Genomic DNA, 21801 nt, shown 5'->3' with positions numbered 1-21801 from the left:
GGCCCATCTTCCTTGCTAGGCGTTGTCGCCCGGGGAGTCCGGCCGAGGAGGCTGCTCCTGGGTGGGCCCCAAAGAGCGTGCTCTCTAGACGCCGGCGGGGGCAGGGGGCTTGCTTCGGGCTGAGCGTGGAGCAACTCAAGGGCCGGCCCGAGTGGCCTCAGAGGTGGCCCGGGAAAGCCCTGAGAAGGGTGCGGCTCCGCGACCAGCCTCCAGCTTGCTCTCCGCGTGGGGCGCGCACCTGCCCGTTGCGGTGGCCGGGCCTGGAGGCTGCCGAGGCGCTGCCGCACCTCGAGGCTTCTCCCAAAGCCCGGAGCTCGCCGAAGCTTCCCTACCTTTCAAGCGGCTGCAGCGCTTGGGCCGACGTGGCCCAGACTCCACTGTGGAACTTCGGAGGCTGGGGTGGGCGAGGTAAACACGTTTATGGAAAAACCCGGGCTAAGGAGGTTTGCGGAAAGAGGGCGCAGCTTGTGAATGGTTGGAAATTATGTTCACCCTCGGGAAGAGCAGGCGGTTCCGCACACAACACCACACACACACACACACACACACACACACACACACACACAAGGTGGGAAGGTGTGAAACCCACCGCTGGGAGTTTCCTCCACTTGCAGAAAAGGAAATATGAAGCGTAGGAACACTCTTCAGGTCACCACCCCGGGAGTTGTGTCCTGGGGGTCTGAAAGAAGAGAAAGTTCCCTCCAAATCTTCCAAATTGAGAAAAGCTGCGGAAGGAATGAGGCGGTTAGAGAGAGGGGACCGCAGGCATCCCCGTAGCTGGGGCTCAGGACTGAGCGCTAAAATGAAAGCACCCCTATAGAATCCATTAGGGAAAACGTTTTTTTAAAAAACGTCCTGAACTCAGGCATTCCGCTACTTCCACGCTGTTTGTCAAGTCTACTTTGAAGCAGTTCAATGCTGAAGGATATTAAACACTCGGGTCTTCATTCCAAGCTCACTTTTTAACCTTTGCAAATTTGAAATTGGAAAGAAAAGAAAAGAAAAGATCTGCTATCTCTGAATTATGTTTTACCGAAGGAACGAGAAATTCTACTTACCTCTGCATAAATAAAATGGAAGGGATTTTATCCTAATAATAATATCCCGTAGCTTCTGCCTGGCTTCCCAATCATAGCTTGACCTTTTGACAGGTTTTAGTCTTCTGCTTGTATTTGTCCACTTCCCCGCACGACTGAGATTATTTTAGTTGTCTTTTGGGGCGGCACATCCAAAACCACATTTTGGCAGAACACCTTTGAATTGTACAGCCTCTTGGCTTGAAGATCTGCGCCCCTCAAAGTGCGGACTTGCAGGGGGCTAATGTAAATCGCCTCTGGCGAACTCGTCTGGGACGAAGGGCGTTTTGCTCAGTGCTGCTCACGCAGATCTCATCTGGAAAGAGGCTGTTTAAAATGAGAGTATGTCATCCCCTTTCTGTCACTCGGTCACCCTACTTCCAGAGTAGCTGAAGTGCATCCTGCAATTACACTCACAGAGGACCAAATCTTTAGAAGAACCTGAAAAATGTATCACTACACTTCAAATTCGATTACGTTTCCTGGCAACTGAACAATGAACTCTGTTTTTTGCTGGGAATGAAGATGTACACGTTTGAGAAGCTAGCATAGTATTTTTCTAAATATTTTAAATGACTGCTCTTCACCCATTCCAGATGGATTCTTTATTGTTTGCCAATGGGTTGCAGATGCCCACCCCTTTAACCAAGTTGGTTAACTGTTTATGAAATGTACATTGGCTGATTAAAGCTTAACTTTTGGAAGAAATTTCTCCTGGGATATCCCACATATGTCTTTGCAGTAATTACGAAATTAGTCAATTGTCACCTCTATAAACAAACTTCGTTTTGAAAACAGCAGGCGAAAGCAGACTACAGATACAGTCATAACTGACCAAAAGTATGTACAAAATTATTTAAAATTGGAGGAAGGGTGATATATGCTGGAGAATACAATCTAAAAGTGATTGATTTTACCTACGAATAAGATAGTTATGTTAAACGTGTTAAGATGTGGAAATTAACGGGGCGAGCGCGCCAAGTAAAACTACAAAATGCCCTTTGAGTTTCTCTGCGGGGTCTTCGGGAGGCAGAAAGCCAGTTGTTCAGTTTCTAACATTATAAGGAAAAGTGGCACCGAGAAGGAAGGGGGTGGACGTTGTGTTTGTGTGTGAGTTTTGAACTGAGTCACCTTGGCGCTGCCTCTGTAACAGGGAAACCTCGAGCAAACCTGTGCCTTTAAGACTCAGTTGCTATCCAAACACAAGTAAACAGAGTGGACCATTAGCGGGCGCCGGGCGCGGAGGCGGAGCCTGGGCGCTGGGGGCCCAGCGCGGCTGCGGGACGCCCGCCCGAAGGGGAGGCGGGGCCGCTACTAAAGCCCGGGTCTCCGGGCCGCGAGCAGCCTGGGGAGGGACGCGGGCGGGGACGGAGCTCGGCGTGCTCGCTGTTGGAGGGTGATGGCCCTGCGAGGCTGCAGGCTCAGACCTTACCCCGAGTCCGCGGCGAGAGGCTCGCGGAGGCGCGAGGTTCCGGGCGAGCGCTGAGCGCGGGCTCCAACCACCCTGGGTCTTTACACATTCTACGACCACTGACTCGGACGAAGGCGAGGATCCGCTCTCGTTTTGGCTGCTCGTCGTCCTCCAGATCATGTCCGCGGCTCCCGGGACTCCGCGCGGAAAAAGAAGTTTGTCCGGCGTGGACCCAATGACCTTTCCAAGCTGTGCGCCTCACTGCCTGGACCAGGTCTGAGTGACGCTGCCCAGGCGGACGTTTCTGGGGGAGGTGAGTGTCCGCTCTGGGAAGGGGCTGCAGCCACCCTAAGGAAGGCAGGCTGCAGGGGGTGCAGGGGGCGCTCGGATTCTCGGTCCGGCGTGCCACAAGTTCAGAAATTGTGAAAAGAAATCATACGGACGCGCTCCCGGGGCATTGTATTTTTCACTTTATCGGATCCCAGGCACGCCACTCCCAGCTAACACGCAACGACACACGCTTTCACGTACTGTTTTTAGTTTTGTTTTGCGACATTTAATCTAAGCACTCAGCAAAGCTTCTTCTAAAAGCTGATCTACGTACGTTGAGATAAAACCCCACAATCTCATGTTCTTTCCCACTCTGCCATAGTATTCCTGGTCCACCCGTCCCGGGGCAGCCGCGGCAGAGCGGACGGGCCGCGACACACAGTGCCTGCCGAGCCAGCGCGTTTCAAGAGGAAAGTGATAGTTCAGTCCTAGATAATTCTTCAACCTTGTGCTGGCCTTTTGATTTTCCTCCCATTCCCTAGTCCTGGAGGAGGGGGCAGAAGGCAAATCCCCCTGGGGTTTAAACACTCGGATTCCCGAGAAGTAGCAACAGAGCAAGGAGTTGTGTTTGTACGGTGAGGAGGGAGAAAAAGGTGCTTGTGGAGGGTGCGCTGGCTCTGTCTCCCTACCTGTTAGCAGGGAACAAAAGAGGGCTGGAGTTTCCCGGAGCGAAAAGGCGCAGACAGCTACTTTCTCTGCTAAACAAACTGCAGTCCTGAGCAGAACAAGAAAATTACTCATGCAGGGGGAGCGAGGGAGCAGAGAGAAACACAACCCAGATTATGCGGAAGGCATCTTAATTTAATTAACTCCTTGGGAAGGCAGAGGCGCAGCGAAGGGGTTAGGAACTTCACGGCCCTTTCTCTCTGTTCACCTGATCCAATCTGGCCATTTTAATTTTATTTATTTTTTTTAAAAATGATCTCCTTAGATCTACTTGGAGTATAGCTCCTGATTAATGTAAAATTTTATTGCGGCTTGGGCTGAAATTCAGCGAGCCTATGGGTCCATCAGTCACTTTTCTCAGACACCAACCCACAGGTGTTAGCAGATGACCCCTGACTGTATACGATTTTTAGATAACAAAGTGTAATAACACATTACCAAAGAGCGAGCCTCCTTATCAAATTACCACTCTTTTTTTCTCCAGTGTTTTGAAAGCTTCACTGAACTGAAATTAGTACGTACACCTCTCACTTGTTGACAGCCAGTGAACTAAATTTTACAAAACTTCTGTACATGTCTGGAAATTCCTGGGAAGAAGGCTGATGAAAGAAAACTAGTCTCAGTTCCACGGAAATATTTATGTCTTTTCGTTGCTTTAAGTTTCCTTCCTTGCAAAATTAAAAGTAACCAATAATCTGAAACGGGATGTTGTAGAAGTGACAACAGATGATGGCTGTTATTGCCTGAAACTGAGTGTGAGAACTACATGCTCAGCTCTAGACAAAACGAAAGTACTTTAGATCTCTGCATTGACTTAAAATATCTTTTGACATACATTTCCAGCTACTCAGCAGGAAAGTGGAAATCTAAACTCCCTAATTCTTTATGGCAAAAATGTTTACTGGATATTTAGGGTTGCTCTGTTTGTGAAGGATTGCTCTTCTTCTATGAAGAAACTATTTGTCCTGCAAATTAAAATGAATACACACTGTGAAATAGCACTTTTGTGCCACCATGAAGCTGAATTATAAAAGAGGCATTAATTTTGGGTTATAAACCATTTGGTGAAAAGGGAGGGAAGATGGCACTCAAGTTTCTGCTGGCAGAATTAACGTATAACCTTTATGGCAGAGTTCACTTTGCGCATTTGGAATCAAAATCACAGGCCATGATATTCTTTCAATCGATAACACACCCCACACACATGCACGTACATACACGGAGAACGTGGTGGGAATTGCACTTTGCCTCCTGTATTTATTTCTAAGAAATCCAGCCTGGGAAAACACCCAAATAATAATTTCGGTTTCCTATGTGGGGAGGCCACTTTTTAATACTAGGGGAAAAATAATATTTTGAATCTCTAGAAAATCCTCCTATGCAAAAAGAAGGAAATCAAGGTATAACTTATGACTTTTAATGGAAGAGGAAACAAATAGATTACCAGGGATGTTTGTAGAATCTTTTTTTTTCTACCTCTCTAGGAGAGGGCTTGAGGGTTGCCACTGAACAAAAATGAATTGTGATTTGTGGTGGGAAAGTTTATTACTAATGGAGGTTTACAGTTTCGGTTGAACGGTCTGACTGAGACCCTCTGACTGTTACACACCTCTCATTAACTCCCGGCCTCAACTCCCAGACCACATACCACTGGGCAGAAGCGGTTCATTAATAAATCCCTGTCTCCACGCCGTTCCAAACAGGGGAGGAGGGAGGGAAGGTGTGGGCCTCGCGGAGGCGGCCGGATTCTGCCTGGCCAGAGCGCTGTGTCATTAGCGCAGCCCTCTAAGCCTGCCCCCAGATAGAGCCACAGGCAAGACTTCACAACATGCTAGAGAAGAGCATTTCAGGCGCAGAAAGGGCTAGTGGCAAGGAAGTCTGGACAAACTCTCCCATCTTCCTGCTGGGTTCAAAAGCCAGGCATAAAAGTTGATGGCTCAGATAGGCCCGCCTGCCCCTCTCTAGGGAAAGCACTTAACTGGGAGTCCCAGCCCCTGGGGAGCCACCTTCAGAGGCAAGGCCCAGGCCGCAGAGCTGGCAGAACTCTCTGCTGAAAAGGGGCTGGTAGTGGGAGAAGGTGGGCCTACCCTGAAAGCAGATGAGGTGCCCCGGGAAACTGGGTCTGAAAGCAGACCTCTGTGTCGGCACTGGGTGTTCAGAGACAGGCATGTGCGTGCGCCCTGCTTAGGCCCAGGCCGCAGACCCAGGCCGGCTTCCCGGTGGCAGGAGCAACGTCGCACTCAACTCCAGGCCGACAAGCAAGCTTCCTCCAGGCAGGCAGAGGCGCACCATACCCGATCTGCTGTGGCTCCCCTGCTGCGCCTTCCCTTTTCCTCCCCGGGGAACACTCTCGCCTCTCCTCTCGTCTCTTTTCCTGGGGCCTGGCCAGTGTAGGAGTCTCTCCTGATGCCAGGTCGAGAAGCGCCCGGGCCTCCCGAGAGCTTGGCGCTCGGTCCTGGATCGGGGACTTTCTCCACCCCCGCAACACCCCACTGAGCCTGAACCATCTGGAAGGGATCTAGGTGGGGGGGGGGAGGAGACGGCCCCTGGGAAGCTGGAAGGGGTGATTCTAGGCCTCACCGGCCTCCGAGGTGTCACTTTTCTTTCCCGTGGCCCGTCACCGCTGATAAATGGGACAGAGGCAGAGGAAGGAAAAAGAAAACCTCTGAGGTCAGCGCCGGGCGAGGCGGGCCCCTCGAGGGACCCGCAGCCCCAGGAGCGCAAAGCGCCCCCGGCTGCGCTCCACCACACCAGGCGCGGTCCGGGTGAACGGCGGTCGCGGGGTGGGTCAGCGGGCTCGGGGCGCAGCGCTAGGAGCCGCCCGGCTGAGCCAGGCCCTCACGCCCGGGTCAGACCCACAACCCAACGTTCCCCGGGGAGCTTGGAGGCACGGCGGCAAGAGGCTCAGCCCGGGCCTGTGGGCGTTGGCACAGCGGGGTGTCACGGATGGCCAAGCTTCGCCCGATCGGGTAGGGGTGGGTGGGTTGGACTGGGTGCCGCCTCTGCTGGAGCCCCTGCCCACCTTTCTTTCTCTCCGGCCCGGGCGTTCGGCTCCTCGAATCAGTGCGTGCCTGGCATCCGATTTTCCCACGGGCGACCCGCTCGCCGCCGGGGACCACGTTTGCCCCGCCTGACACCCTGGCCCCGGGGGCTGAGCTCGAGCTTGGTGTCGACTCGCCCGCCGGGCAGGCTCTCCGAGGTTCCCTCACCACTCGGTTTGGGGATCTCGGAGTGGGTAGGGAGGAGGACTTAGAAGGAAGGTGTTGTAACCCACGCGGCGCCAAGGGACAGACGCGGAGCAGGCTTGGATAATAGTCACGACTTTCTCTCTCTCCCCCGGCCATTTTTAGGGTTTTCTCTGCGTGCCGTTGTCCTCCTGGGTTTTCGCCGAAGCCCCACGCCCACCCGCCTCTGAGTCCTGGAAAAAAAGGGTGGCTACCTCCGCCCCTCAGCACCCCGGAAAATGGGGAGCAAGGCCCTGCCAGCGCCCATCCCGCTCCACCCATCGCTGCAGCTCACCAATTACTCCTTCCTGCAGGCCGTGAACACCTTCCCCGCCGCGGTGGACCACCTGCAGGGCCTGTACGGTCTCAGCGCCGTGCAGACCATGCACATGAACCACTGGACACTGGGGTACCCCAACGTGCACGAGATCACCCGCTCCACCATCACCGAGATGGCGGCGGCGCAGGGCCTCGTGGACGCGCGCTTCCCCTTCCCGGCTCTGCCCTTTACCACCCACCTCTTCCACCCCAAGCAGGGAGCCATTGCCCATGTCCTCCCAGCCCTGCACAAGGACCGGCCCCGTTTTGACTTTGCCAACTTGGCCGTGGCCGCTACGCAAGAGGATCCCCCTAAGATAGGAGACCTGACCAAGCTGAGCCCGGGGCTGGGTAGCCCCATCTCGGGCCTCAGTAAATTGACTCCGGACAGAAAGCCCTCCCGAGGGAGGTTGCCCTCCAAAACGAAAAAAGAGTTTATCTGCAAGTTTTGCGGCAGACACTTTACCAAATCCTACAACTTGCTCATCCACGAGAGGACCCACACAGATGAGAGGCCGTACACGTGTGACATCTGCCACAAGGCTTTCCGGAGGCAAGATCATTTGCGGGATCACAGGTAAGGTGGGGAAAGAGGTTGGCCTGGGGAGGGAAAGACAGTTTATCCAGAATACCGAATCCTGACAGACAATGCAAGCGTCACTAAAATCCCCTTTGAACTAGAATATATCCCCCAAAGCCCCCCCCCCCCAACCAGCCAGCCACAGCCAACCCTCCAAATTTAACTTTTTCCTCAGCGGGGCCCCTGCTGCCTGTTCTCGTTTGGGATGCAGGAGGGCCACCCCATCCTTAGGTAGTTAAAGTCTGCTGGGTTGGCCTTGGTCCTGGGATCGGTTTTCCAGTTTCCACCTGGTCGACCTTAGGGGGTGGGGCAGGTAGAACCAAGAAACCTCGAAGACCTTTCTATGGTGGGTGTAGGTCCTGCCTGCGATAGGACCATTTCTGGAAATCTCCTCGGCCACCTCCACTGGGTTCCCTCCCTTCCCTGACTCGCCCCCAGGTGCGCCCGAGAGCCTGCCACAGTGACCTTTCTTTAAACTTATTTGCGGGGGTCTTGAGATCACTGAATTTAGAAACAGCTCTTCACATTCCCTCCACATCTTCAACTATGCATTAATCAAAGGCAATTGAAGAAATACTATAATGTAAGTGTTTTCATCCAGTAAAAACTTCCCAGGAGTGGGGGTGAGGGTATCTTTTCCCTGGACTCTACTTGCTGTTGTTACCCCAAGGTAGGACTTCTGTACCGATCCTCCGCGGCTTTTAAGGGGTTCGCTAAAATTAGTCCCCCTAAACTTGGCCTTGCCTTATATTCTGATTTGACCAGTTTAAATCCCAGAGAAAACCGTAGAGGCCAAGAAGAGCTCGTTCGGCACGATTTAGAGCTCCAAAATACGACAGAGAGGGCGATCAAGTGTAGATAAAGCCGGCGTCCGGTGAATGTTTTGAAGAGTCTGTTAGTTGAGGTTAACCATAAACAGAATTACACGGGGTGGGGGGGTGGGGGGGATGTAAAAACATAAATAATGGAAATCCTGTTTCTTTTCTTTTTTTCCTCATGACTTCGTTTAAAGTAATTGCCAAAAGAAACTCCTCACCGTGGTGTTAAAGCCATTTCAGTGAAACCTTATATTGATTTTCAGGTATATCCATTCCAAAGAAAAACCCTTCAAATGTCAGGAGTGTGGGAAAGGATTTTGTCAGTCTAGGACTCTGGCTGTTCACAAAACTTTACATATGCAGGTAAGTTTGTTTTCTTGTTTTAAAACAGTGACTGGTTCTGTTTTATCATTTTTGCTCTAGAAAAGGTGTTCAATGGCAGGGTCTTTCTCATAAAAGGCTCTATTTAGATCAGTTTTCTAGGTGGAGAAAGCAGCACCCAGTTTTTTTATACATGAAATTAATTTTATTTAACAGAAAACATTCATGTGTTTTTCTTAAAGAACAAGCCACTCTCACTATTCTAAAATCCTAATTTTAGAATTATTATTTTTTTCACCTGATGTGCCCTGCATTTAAAGCTTTCGTGTTTGGGAGGAAATAAAGGTAATTTTGATAATGGAGGCATGGTGAAATCCCATACGTTCTCTCTCCCAGGGGCCTCATAATTTGTAGTTTTCAGAACATTGAGGAATAGTTTAATTTTCCACCAAAGAGGAGCCTTATTACCCGAGAGAATGTCATTCCTTAAGAGAGGATTAGAGTTTTTCCTTCCCCCTTTTCCTGCCTATGACATGGTGATGAAATGTAAAGAGCTGGAAATCACAAAGCCCACCGCCAGTGGCCACCGGCGGTTATCAGTGTAATCCGGTCCCTGTGTGTGCCTGGGCGTGTGTTTTTGTGATTGGAGGATTAGGAGCACAGATGTGTTCCTGCAAGTCTCCTCTTTGTTGTCGTGCGCGTGTTCTGTTAACCTTGTGATACCGATAAGACAGAAACTATTGAGAAGGGTGCCGTGGTGGTGTGAAGGATTAATCCTTTGCTTGCTTCACATCTGAACAGGAATCTCCACACAAATGCCCCACATGTGGAAGAACCTTTAATCAGAGAAGTAATCTGAAAACTCACCTTCTCACCCATACAGACATCAAGCCCTACAGCTGCGAGCAGTGCGGCAAAGTGTTCAGGCGAAACTGTGATCTGCGGCGGCACAGCCTGACTCACACCCCGCGGCAGGACTTCTAGAGAAGCCCCGGATCTGTCCCGGGCCACCGCCGCCGCTCCCCTCCCCAGACACCTCTCCACGCCTCCCACCCGGGGGGGCCACCCCCAACCCTTCACTGACCCCAGCTCTTCCCCGGCTGCAGCCACACCGGCAGCTCCAGGGGATTAACTCTTCTTTCCAAGGACTGAGAACTGTAGAAAGCCACACAAGTACATCCTTTCACAAAGAGCATATGCTAGTTTCTTGTAGATATTCACAGCTCATTTTAGAGCTCTGTACATAATGTCGTGGGTCTCTGTTTCGTTGTTTTGTTTTGTCTGTTTTTGTATCTTGTTGGATGCACCTAGGTATGGAAAATGGAAACCAAATTTATCTTTAAAGACTGTATTTTCAAAAATAAAATGTTTTCTTGTTTGTTTCAACACTCCTGCAAAAGTGCCTTGCTATTTGACTTCTGTTTTTCCTCTGGATTCTGGAAGAGTGGCATGTCTCTGAAATATTAAATATTGAAGGGCATTCTTTATCCCGAGGTTTCAAAAGTAAGACTTCTCACAGTTCTCTTACTGAAACTTCATCTCTTCCCTTTTCATACTGTGGCATTTTGGAATTGGTCAACTGTGCTGTCTTTCTGCTTTTTGAAGATATTAAAATTGATACCCATGAGGTTTTTCCTCCCCTTTTGTTTATTTTAATTCGTTGTGTATTATTCCTTCAGATAAAAGCAATATAATAATCATTATTAATAAGAAGGCAACTCCAGTGGCTGACCCATTTGAAAACACAAGGTGGGAAGAAGCATAAGGAAAAAGAAGAGAAGGGAGCTTCCCACCGCTTCACTTTTAGAAGTCCTTAACCTATTGTCATAGTTTATGATGGGCAACTTCTCTTGCCATTAGACTTTGAACACTATGATTTAGCTCTATAGACAGAGACTTTACCCCACCTTTGGGGGAAAAGTCTAAAATCCTTCTACAGAAGAATTCAGGCAGGTACAACCTTCAGAAGATGGGGGACAAGAACAGAAAGGAGAGACTACTCAGCTATGTTTGCACAAAATATTTTTTCCCAAGGGTGGAGACCTTTTTTTCTAGAAGGTTCGTATTTCTCTGCAAAGCAAACTGAGTTAGGTCACTAGCAAGGTTTCCATCACTGGTTGGCCTTTTGTCCCTGGGAAAATGCCAGAAGTACAGGTTATTCTGTGTATAGAGCTCATGGCAAATATGTAATCACCTTCTGAGGCATTTCAGTTCTTTCCCAAATGATTCTGGTGGAATATGACACTAATATAATGACAACCCCATGTAGGATTTGAGTGGAAGGCTTTGGATGCAGACAAACAGTAGTACTATTGCAGAGTCCAGAAGGGAAATAATTTCACTTCAAGAAGGAACATTGGAGGAACTTGTGGCCCAGTGGCCCTGTTCTTGCAAACTTTAATACTGAGCAACAGGATGAACTAGTTATCCTCAGATTTTTTTTTTCATTTGTGTATTTGTGTGGGCATGGCATGTTTCATCATCAGGGAGACACCAGACAAAATGCCCTATGTTTGTACCTTAGAATCCCCCAGAAGAGTAGGTAGCGATTTGAGGACTAAACTCAAAATTTCTCACCTGTGCCTTATTCAAAACAACTTACGAGGAGGTTTCAAAAAGTGTTCCTGACTCAGGGCTTATTCTGTTTGCAGGGTGCTGGCTGGAAGTCACTTCTCCTTCTCATGAGAGATCAATTCTCTCCAACAAAATGTCCACCCACTAAGTCTGTGTGTCTAATGCTCACACAAATGCATTTCCCAACATGGGATGGGCCCAAAGGCTTCACCGGGGAGGGGGGGCAGGGATGGAATGTGGGGATGCATGTGTGTGTGGCATTTAGAGGAATGAAACTGTTTGTTTTCTTTTGTTTGTACAGAATTAACTCAGTGACCTCCCTACCCCTACTCCCTCAAGATCCTGCCCACCTTGGCACAGAAGATTTGAATACTTTAGGGCAGGGTTACACATTGACTGTCCCTAGAGCTCCCCTAATCCAGCAGGCTTTTTCCATGTAGTCAGCCTCACTGCCCCACCCACTCCAACCGACTACCAGCGACACAATTCCATAGCACAGGGTTCAGTCGAATTATCAAAGATTGACCCTTGCTCGATACCAAGCTTAGGCATACCCTTGAAGTCCCTGTCACAGGGAAATACAGATAGGTGTAACCAGAATACTCTTCCTCTCCATTTATTTTTATTGAAAAAAATGGAAATCAGAAGTCAATGAGGAAAAACAGAGAAGGTGGAGAAAGCAGTTTCCCTTCCCATATACACGCTATCAAAAGTTCAGGTAAATTTATTTATAATTTATTTATGCAGTTATTTCTTTAACAAATGTTTATTATGTGCTTTTCATGTGCCAAGCCCTGTGCTAGTTTCCAATGATTTTCATGATCAGTTTCTGCCTTTCTGCATCTAGTGGCACATTTTTGGAATCTTGACTACTTAGATAATTTAAAAACCTATAATAGGGCTTAAATTAATGGCCCTCTTCAATCTGGACTCTTAAACCCAGCGTCCATCTAGATTCAGAAAGGATCCAGTCTCAGAGCAGACTCTTGCCACGTTCTTCATGATGACAGGTACACTTTTGAACAGTGGGTTCCTCTCCACATTCTGAGTTTTGTTTTCTTCTCCTTTACACATCCAAGTATGCAGGAAATGATTCTTACATGAGACAAACTTATGAGACATCATGGGGGAAATGATATCTTGTAGCTTATGAAATTGATTTGCTGTTTTTTTGGGGGGGGGGTTTGGTTTAGAAAAGAGTCATTATCTGAGAATTAGATTAGCCCGTGTTTTCCTTACACCCTCTACCATAGTCAACTCATGAATCAATACTCCTGGCCAGAGACCAGGAGTGGGAAATATCACGAGTCATAACCACAGTGCTGAAGAACTTCATGAACAACAGTAAAGTATTTAGTTGTGACTTTAGTCTCATTTTGTAATCTATGTGGGGGATTTAAAAAATAAGTTCTATAAATGAATTACATTGTAATCAATTGTTAATATGAAATTCTGAATGTGCGTTAGGTGTACTTATTGATGCTGATATTGAAATGTAGGTCCTTGTACTACTAGAGCTTGATAACTGTACTGATTAAAATTATTACTTTGACAGGCATATCCTCTCTTACATGAGGAAGCTTTCCAAAATTTGACTCTAAGACAACTAAATATTTAAAAAGTAAACATATTTAAAATCTCAAATTATAAATGGGCCCAACCATTACTAGTGATGAAACCAGAGGCAGTTACTGGAGGTTTCTTCTACTGTTCATTTGTCAGATATTAGCATAGACATTTGAACTTCTTCACTTAAATCATGTTCAGTCAGGGACCCTAGCCCCAGTTTTGATTCTGGAAGGCCCTTGGGAAACATAAGTTATTGAATGTTGTCAATGTGATAGACTAGGTGCATTCAGATTAAACACAGTGTAGAATCTACAGCAAATTTTAACATGAGAAGTGAATAACCATGGCATAACGGGCTGCCTTTCTTATTACCAAAGTAATTTTATTATAATAAAGAGAAAAAGTTGATGAAACCATGTAACACTGCAAACAGGAATAGCTTTTGTATTTCGGAGGATTATTTATGTTCACCCTTAATAGCGTGTTATGTTGAGACTGTATTTCCCAATTTTTCCTTCTGAAATGTAACTTGCCACTGATAACCACCTCTGCTGACAGCAATGAGCAATAAAGGGAGTGGAGATTCAGAATGATTCAGCTTTGATGACCTGAGATATTTCAAGTTCATTCCTGTTTCTTTTCTTATTGCTTGCTTTCTTCCCCCCAACACAAATTACATTACTATCTAGGCTGTGTAACTTTTTTATTTCTTGAAACTATCCAAGGCAAAAGCAATAGTGAAAAACTGTAAGTAACACAAGTAGCCTACAAGAGGAAAATTGTGTAGGAAGTTATAATACTATATCTGTTCGGATGCTTTCTGTTGCAAGAATCAGAAAATCTGACTTAAAGGGGCTTAAACAATAGGGGATTTATTTTCTGACCCAACAAGCAGTCTCAGGTAGGGTCCAGGGATGTGTGACTGATTGGAGTGACAAGACCATCCAGAGCCCAATTCTTCCTACTTCTCTCTTCTTTCATCTTCATTGTGTAGCTGGCTCCCTTCATGGCCACAAGATGGATGCAATAGTGCCAACCACCAGCTCTAGTGTTTCCTTCTCACACACATCCCATAGGCAGAAAAGGGGGTTACCTCTTTCTTGTTAACCACTTTTTAAGAACTAAGAATCTCTCCCATAAATCCAGTCTGTAGACCTGCCCTCATATCTTATTGGCCAGAATTAGGTCGCTTGCTCCTTCCTTAGCCAATCACTAACAAGGGAAATAGAATTACACCGTGATTGACTTAGACTACATAAAACTCACCTTCTGTGCACCAAATGGTGCCAGCATTCCCAGAAGTTCTTGACTGCCTGAAAGACCTGAGCTCTGTTAGCAAGGAAGAAAGGAGAACTGACTATTGTGAATATTAAGCAGATGTTAAAAATGAAGTTTCCATTAATAACCGTATGTTGGAAGATGCTTATGTTATAAAAGCAGGATATTTAATGGTATATACAGGTATCCCCTGCTTTTTGAAAGTTCGCTTTACTTCACTTCACTTTCACAAAAGACCGACATTAGTACCTGTTCTTGCTAACTGGAAAGAAATCCGAAGAGGATTTTCACTTTTCCGAAAAAAAGGAGAAAATAGCATTCAGCATTTGTTTTGCAGGAGCTGTTATAAAGGCAGTGCCACACCCTGAGCAGGGAGAGTGGCACCACCAAGGTCCTTCTCCAGGAACTAGACTCAGCATCTCAGCATCAAGCGGCCATAGCTTTGAACTCTGTCTCCGAGCATCTGTGCTTTATCTTAACTTACTTTGTGTGTGCATTAGCAAGATGTGTGCTAAGGTAATTGCTTCTTTGCTTTACACCATTTCTTAGGAAAGGTTTCTCAGAAGGCTCTACTTCTGGATAGTGGGGTAAACTATATAACCAAACAAAACCTTCAAGAGACTAAGCAGAAACAAAGACTAGCAGAAGATATACCAAAATGTTAACAGGAGCTATTCACAAGTAACAAATTAAGGGTCCATCCTTCTCCTTTTCTTATTTTTCAACTCTTCCACAATGAATATATGTTACTGCTATAAAGGAAAACAGTAATAAAGGTTATTTTTAAAGTCCAAGATAAAGCCTTAGTTTCCTCAATATTTTTATATTTCATTTTGCTTTATTGCTTCTGACCAGTCTTTGCTTGTCACTTTTCACATCCACCCTCATGCTTCTTCTAAACCATTCCTTTAATTTAGTTACATATTTACTTTAACTTTTCTTTTCTTTTCTTTCTTCCTTGATTTCTATTCAAACATCCTTTTCCTATCTTTTCTCTTCTCTAGGTTTCTGTATCCTGGTCCTTTTTTTCCTCCCCTTTAAGAGCTCCAATAATTCCAGCTCAGTGTTCCTCCAGGGTGTGATCATTAGAATTACCCAGGGTACTTATTTCTGGGCCCTCTCTAATTCAGTGGGTGAGTTGGAATTCCTGGTGATAAAGACCCAGGACTCTGTATTTTAAACAAACACTTCAGGTAGTTCTTACATGTATTAGAAACTGAGAACTTCTGCATTAGACATCATCATCCCTTTTATCTTATCCATCAGCCGTTTACTATGTGCCTACCATAAGAAACATAAAACAAATCTCAACCCCCCCTTTTTTTTTCTCAGTCCTGGAAGTTGTCAATTTTTTCTCTTTCTTGGTTCCTACTACTCTTCCATGGTCTCTCCATCTATTTTTTCTTTTCTATTGCTGCTGTCCACAAATTTGACTTTTCCTTTTTACATGAGTAGATACCTTTTGCTTTGATGTTTTATTTTTTTGTCTTTCTTTGTTCAGTTAATCCACTCACTAATTTAAGAAGCAGGAGAAGAAAGAGAATGTGATAATTGATTGAAATGAGACAGTCACAGAGAACTTTTTTACTTCTTTTTTCAATTGGCATATTGAAATATTGTCACCAGATGACCTGTTACTTCGGCTTCTGTATGAAGAGCAATAATTTGCTATGAGTAATGTTTTAGGTGTTGAGGTGTGGGTGTATGCTGGTTTTAAGATCAGAGCTAAATGAAATTGGGTTTTTCTTTTTTTTTTTGGATTATTTATATTTCCATTACACTAACATTTTAGAGCAGGAGGCCATTTTGTGATGGAAAGAGCCATGGACGTGAAGTCAGAAGATGGATTTAATTTTTTTTAAGCTCTGGAACTGTTTACAGACAAGACATTTAACCTCTCTGAGACTCAGTTTCTCACCTATAAAATGAAAATCTGCTCCACATAATAAGGTCTTCTCTAGCTTGTAGGATGTATAGTTCTGATTGAGGTAAGCATACATGCATTGTTAGGTAAGTATTGTTGACTTCACAAAAGCTAGAAAATACCAAGAAACCATATCACTTCACTCCCATAAATTATTTTATTAATTCAGTAAAAATAAATGTGGGTTTGCAAATTAAGCTCTACTTAAAAATGTTATATGATTTGTCTTCCTAAAGCACTTGAACTCTTTTTTAATTTTCTTTTTGGCTGCATTGGGTCTTCGTTGCTGCCTGTGGACTTTTCTCTAGCTGTGGAGTAGTGGGGGCTATTCTTTGTTGTGGTGCACGGGCTTCTCACTGTGGTGGCTTGTCTTGTTGAGGAGAACAGGCTCTAGGCACACGGGCTTCCGTAATTGTGGCGCGGGGGCTCATTAGTTGTGGCACACAGGCTTAGTTGCTCTGTGGCCTGTGGGATCTTCCTGGATGAGGGCTCAAACCCATGTCCCCTGCATTGGCAGGTGGATTCTTAACCACTGCGCCACCAGGGAAGTCCAGCACTTGAACTTTTAGAGACTCTTTAGAAGACTGTTGATTGAAAGTAATGTTTTTAAATTGAAAAAAATGTATTTATTATTTTTCAGATGATAAAACAGTCATGCTTATTGTAAAAAAATTCAAATATTATAGAAGGGTATAAAGTAAAAGTCTTTTATTTTTCCCTCCTTCATTAATGACCCTCTTAATTCCACTCCCCAAAGGTAGCCACTATTAATATTTCTCGTATATCTTTCTAGACATTTTGTTGTGGATATGCAAATGTAAGCACATACTTAAAAGCATACACACACAAATATGATCACATTATAATATTATTTTGCAACTTGCTTTCCCCATCCCATTTAACAATAAAACAATCTATATTGGTTCTTTTTTTCAATATCAGCACAAATAGGTATTCTTCTAAGGTAATGGAAAAAAACTCTAAGGATTTTTAAACCTGAGGATTAATTCTTTCATTAGGATTTAATATGGAGAAATAGGAAAAAACATTCTGTTACTGAAGTTATTTATAAAATGCCATCTTTAACTGACAACCTTTAGTCCCATATCTTAATGACAGCAGCTGAGAGAGTGCCTGAGGGTTTTGAAGATTCTTCAAGGTGTGTCATATTATGGTTCACATCAGTGCACACTGATATACCTCCCTGGCAAAAACTGAAAGATACAGTTCTTAAATCCCCTGGTGACCCATTATCCATGGATCATTGACAAGATAGAATGTAATAGCTCCTGTCTTTTTACCAGGGCAAACTTCTCAGTGAAAGTGTACTGTTCATGCCCTACATCTTTTATCTAAACAAGAAAATTAATCTATGACAAAGAAACTACATTAAGTAGATAATACAAATGCTCTCATTTTCTTTGTTATATTTTAATATTTATTGAATGAAGAAATATCCTTTGAAATATAGTAGCTGTTTAACTGTAGAGACAGACTGAAAAACTTTTCCTATATCCTACCTTTCCAAATAGATCATCTGAAATTCAAGGCAAAATGAATTGCACAGGATCAAGAATTTGGAACGTCAAGTTAAACTAAGATACTTTGCCTATTTAAGAACAGTGTTAAAACAGTAGTTCAATTAGTACTATGGGTCAGAATTTAACATTTCCCATTATTTTGCTATGGTCTGAAAAGTCAGTGCTTCTCTATCCTAAAAATTACTTCACTTGTGAACTGGGTCATAGTCTTAAGCTTTCAGAGGGACTTATTCACAGGCGTCTGCAATATTTACCATGTGGCACTGTGTTTTTGCAACATCGCACATTGACAGTGCTGTGTTGTAAATATCATTATGTGATGACAGGACATGGCCATGTTTTTATGTGATTCTGATCTAGATACATCTGAATTTCCTTATTTTATGTTAATCTTCTTGACTTCTCTAAGGCTTCTGCCCCATTTCTGTCTGGCTAGAGATAGAAAAGGTCAGAAATAAAAAGATGATGCTCTTGTCAACTTGGTTAACACTTCATTTCCTACCCAGGTGAAAAGAAAAAAAAAAAGGAAAAGGGAAATAACTAGACCAACTACCTCCATAAAAATATAGGCAAGTGAATCAGATATTGTAGCTTAGACAAGCGAATTTGAAGAGGCATAGCCCTTCAACCAAGCAATTCCACTATAGAAACTCAAGCATATCTGTAGAAAGAGACATGGGTGAGAATACTGTTCAAAATATTGTTTACAATAGGAAAAAGTCAAAAGAACATAAATGTCTACTGACAGGAAAATGGATAAATAAATCATGAATATTCACATAATGGAATAGTAGTTAAAATGGATTAGCATTACATGTATCAGCATGAATTAATCTCAAGCACATAATGTATGAAAAAAAGTTGCAGAATAACAAGCATATAAAGTTTGAAGACATGATATGTAGTTTATATAAATGTAGTAAAAGTATAAAACGTTCTTGGAAATAATAAACATCAAATTCTGGATAGTAGTTACCTCTGAAGAGAAAGAGGAAAGAAACTGGGAACTGGTACACATTGAAGGGGACTCCAATTGTATTTATGATATTTTTTTAAAAAAATCAGAAGCAAATATAAAAATTGTGAAGACGGCAAATTTGAGTAATGCATGTAGGGGCGTTTATTATATTAGGTTCTATACTTTTCTATATGCTTGGAAATTTTCATAATACACATTTTCTAAAAAAAAAAAGGAATCAGATTTTAGAGTTGAAGGGTACTTTAGGAACCATCTAATACTGGATATTTAATGAGCAGCTACTCTGTGAAACTAGAGATACACTGATATACCAGAAAGACAAATTCTCTACGCCCTTAAAGCTTACATTCTACTGGAGAGAGGCCAAATAAAAATATACACATGCAAATATACAAAAACAGGTATTATTAAGGACAACATGGAGTATTTTATTTCATTTGAGGATGAGGCAATTGAGGCAAAGAAAAGTTAAGTGATTTTCCCATGGTGGAAGACAGTTCTAGAACCTTGCCTTCCTTCTTTGCCTTCCCACATGCTTCTATTTTCCCCTTGTCACCTATTAACTTATTCTAATTATTCATGGTGTTAGTCACAAACTCATTGACAATGTCTCACTTGTTTTGTAGCCACCTTCAACTGAAGATATAAGGCAAAAGGCACAAATTTATCAAATGCTAAAACTTAGCTAAATAAGCTTTAAAATTATTGAAATATTTTGAACATGACATTAAATTTACACAACTTTCTTATTAGGTAGATCAGGATTATCTTCATTTCATGGGTGAAGAAAGAGGTGAATGGTAGTGGGGTGAAGTGAATTGCCTAAGGCTCTGTGGGAAATAAGAGTGACAGCTTCTGGATCAGAATTCAGAACTCTGACTAATCTAGTGCAAAATCCTTGAGTACCTTTCTTTCTGATCTTTCTTTTCAGGTTGATGTGCTTCACTTCCACACATTCCTATAAAGTCAACACTGCTCTTGAAAGTTCTAAGAAGAGGGCCCATAACACTAATATTTTGTCAGACAAATTGAGCCTTTTTTCACCTTCAAAGTTGCAAATTTATTGATAAAAATGTTTCATGTAAGTTTTTGTGTCCATCTAAGTGTGCAAATCCTTCTCTCCAGATAGTCTCAAAGAATGTACAGGAAAATAATTCTCCAGACTGCAACTATTCTATTCAGAGCTTTGAAGACAGATTTCAGGTGAGCTTCTATCCACTGTTAGCAAGTAAATGCAGTGGAAGAACAGAATGATTATGGTGACCTAATCTACCTACGTGGTGTTAAGACATCCATTCTACTTATAAAATTCCAGCAATTGTATAGTTTCTATTAATTATCTTCATATCTATTATTAAAATAACTGTTTTAAAATTATGATGACCAAAGGTAATTGCTTCAGCTTCTTCTTCCTGTATTCATTAAAAAAAAACCAGTCACTTATAGAAATGAAGTCTTTATGGGGAAAATTATTCTAAGCAGAACTTAAATAGTCAACAACAGAACATAGTATGGTCTAACACTATTGCTTCCCAGGAGTCTATCAGCAGACTTTACCCCTGTCACTACATACTTCCCTACGAAGCTGATTATAGGGTTATGCTGTAAGTGCTCAATATTGACTGGTACAGGAAGACTCCAGAATTACTTATTATCTTAATTTTCCAATGAGTTCTTTCTTTCCTTGGCTGATGTGTGAAGCTAGGCTTCTAAGGACTTCTTCAGTGTCCTTATTAAGAACATCTGTAAAGAACATCAGAATGAAGTGTTGAATTTCACCCATTTGGATTTCATTAAAGTGTCTATAGTTGTCAAGCATTTAGAAAGTCAAGACACTAAGAGTTTGGGGTTTGACCCAAAGGAAATTGGTCCTCATTTTAAGGCTAAACAGGAGGGATAACTGAGCCAAAGTTTTTTAGGGAGATTTTTTTAAAAAAATCATTCATTTCAGATACATGCCCCTAAAGAACGAGAGCTTAAACAATCATTCCTAATGATAACTTTTCCATCTTGCCAAAGCAAAGTGTAGGTTTATTGCAGAGTTCTTAACCCAGAGTTCATGGACTTCTAGTGGGTCCATAGGCAGATCTCAGAGAGTCCATAAACTGTGAAATTTAAGCAAAATTTCACGTGCATATACACACGTGTATTTTTTTTCTGGGAAGAGGAAGCTGTAGCTTTCATCAGGTTTTCAGAGACATATGTGATTCAAAAAAGATTTTTAAATGTTGGGTTGTTTTCTTACATATTTAGGTATCTTAACATTCTCAAAGTGTCTGAATGAGTGAAGTTTTCAATTTCTCTTTTTACTAAGAGTACATAAATGTAAATAACTTGTAAAATGCTAAAAAGGTAAACTAATTTTTAAATTAACAAATGACCAGAATTTTGGTAATTTTTGAAATCTCAGTTATGACTAAATTAACCTACATATACACTCTGATTCAAACAGGTTTAACAAAAGTAACCTGCTTGATTATTCAGAATAACATAAAAAGAGTAATTTGGTTGAAAAGTGAAAATATGATGTATTAGTAGTACGAAGTGATTAAAAACTTAAAGGAGCTTGAAATTTTTCCATTGTATTTAGTAATAATAATAATACTATTTGTTTGGTTAGTTAATTAATTATGCTCTAATTAAAGTGGCATGAATTAATTTATATTGTGCTTGAAATCCACCTTGAGTAAAAACAGCAATTTCATTTCATAAAGAACACTAAGTACAATTAGTGAAATTCTAATGTGAAAAATCCACTGGGTATTTTTAAGTTTGTAACATTTAAAATGAATACAAAATAATCTGATCATCATTACATTAATTCTAGCTACAGTTATATTTGGAACAGTTGGTAAAATTTAAGAGGTCATATTTTAAGTTCAAATACAATACATTGTTTCTTCTCTGCATGTGATTTTTTAAAAGCATTGTTTTAACTGGATCCTATAATTACATTTGGCTTTTAAAATAGACTATTTAGTATTAAACTAGCAACATTTTTTTCAATGTGGTTTTCCTAGTGAATCATCCACTTTAGACTGGACTCAAAACACAGAATGCAGAAACACGGCATGAATCTTTAATTTATAGGCTATCTGCCACTTGCCTTTGTTTCATATTGCAAAAAAATATATAAAGTTATTTTTATCCCGAGTTAAACTTCAGAAATCAGTCTATTTTGATTTATCTTTG

At 43.1% G+C, this 21801-nt stretch overlaps 1 protein-coding gene across 2 annotated transcripts; it reads left to right on the top strand.

Moving 5' to 3' along the window:
• Positions 1-2411: 2411 nt before the first annotated feature.
• OSR2 (odd-skipped related transciption factor 2) lies at positions 2412-10130 on the top strand. 2 transcript variants are annotated; one of them, XM_082601742.1, is made up of 4 exons: positions 2412-2800; positions 6834-7602; positions 8687-8786; positions 9628-10130. In XM_082601742.1, exons 2-4 carry the CDS (start codon positions 6947-6949, stop codon positions 9700-9702), a joined length of 831 nt encoding a protein of 276 aa, XP_082457868.1. In that variant the 5' UTR covers positions 2412-2800; positions 6834-6946; the 3' UTR covers positions 9703-10130. The 2 variants fall into 2 exon arrangements, with proteins under 2 accessions (XP_082457868.1, XP_082457867.1); XM_082601741.1 differs by having other exon boundaries at positions 9546-10130.
• The last annotated feature ends 11671 nt before the right edge of the window (positions 10131-21801 follow it).

The sequence above is a fragment of the Mesoplodon mirus genome, assembly GCF_964341445.2.
Source record: "Mesoplodon mirus genome assembly, chromosome: 16".
NCBI classification, from domain to species: domain Eukaryota; kingdom Metazoa; phylum Chordata; class Mammalia; order Artiodactyla; family Ziphiidae; genus Mesoplodon; species Mesoplodon mirus.
Note: the sequence above shows the minus strand (reverse complement) of the source record. Positions and strands in the feature narration are given on the sequence as shown.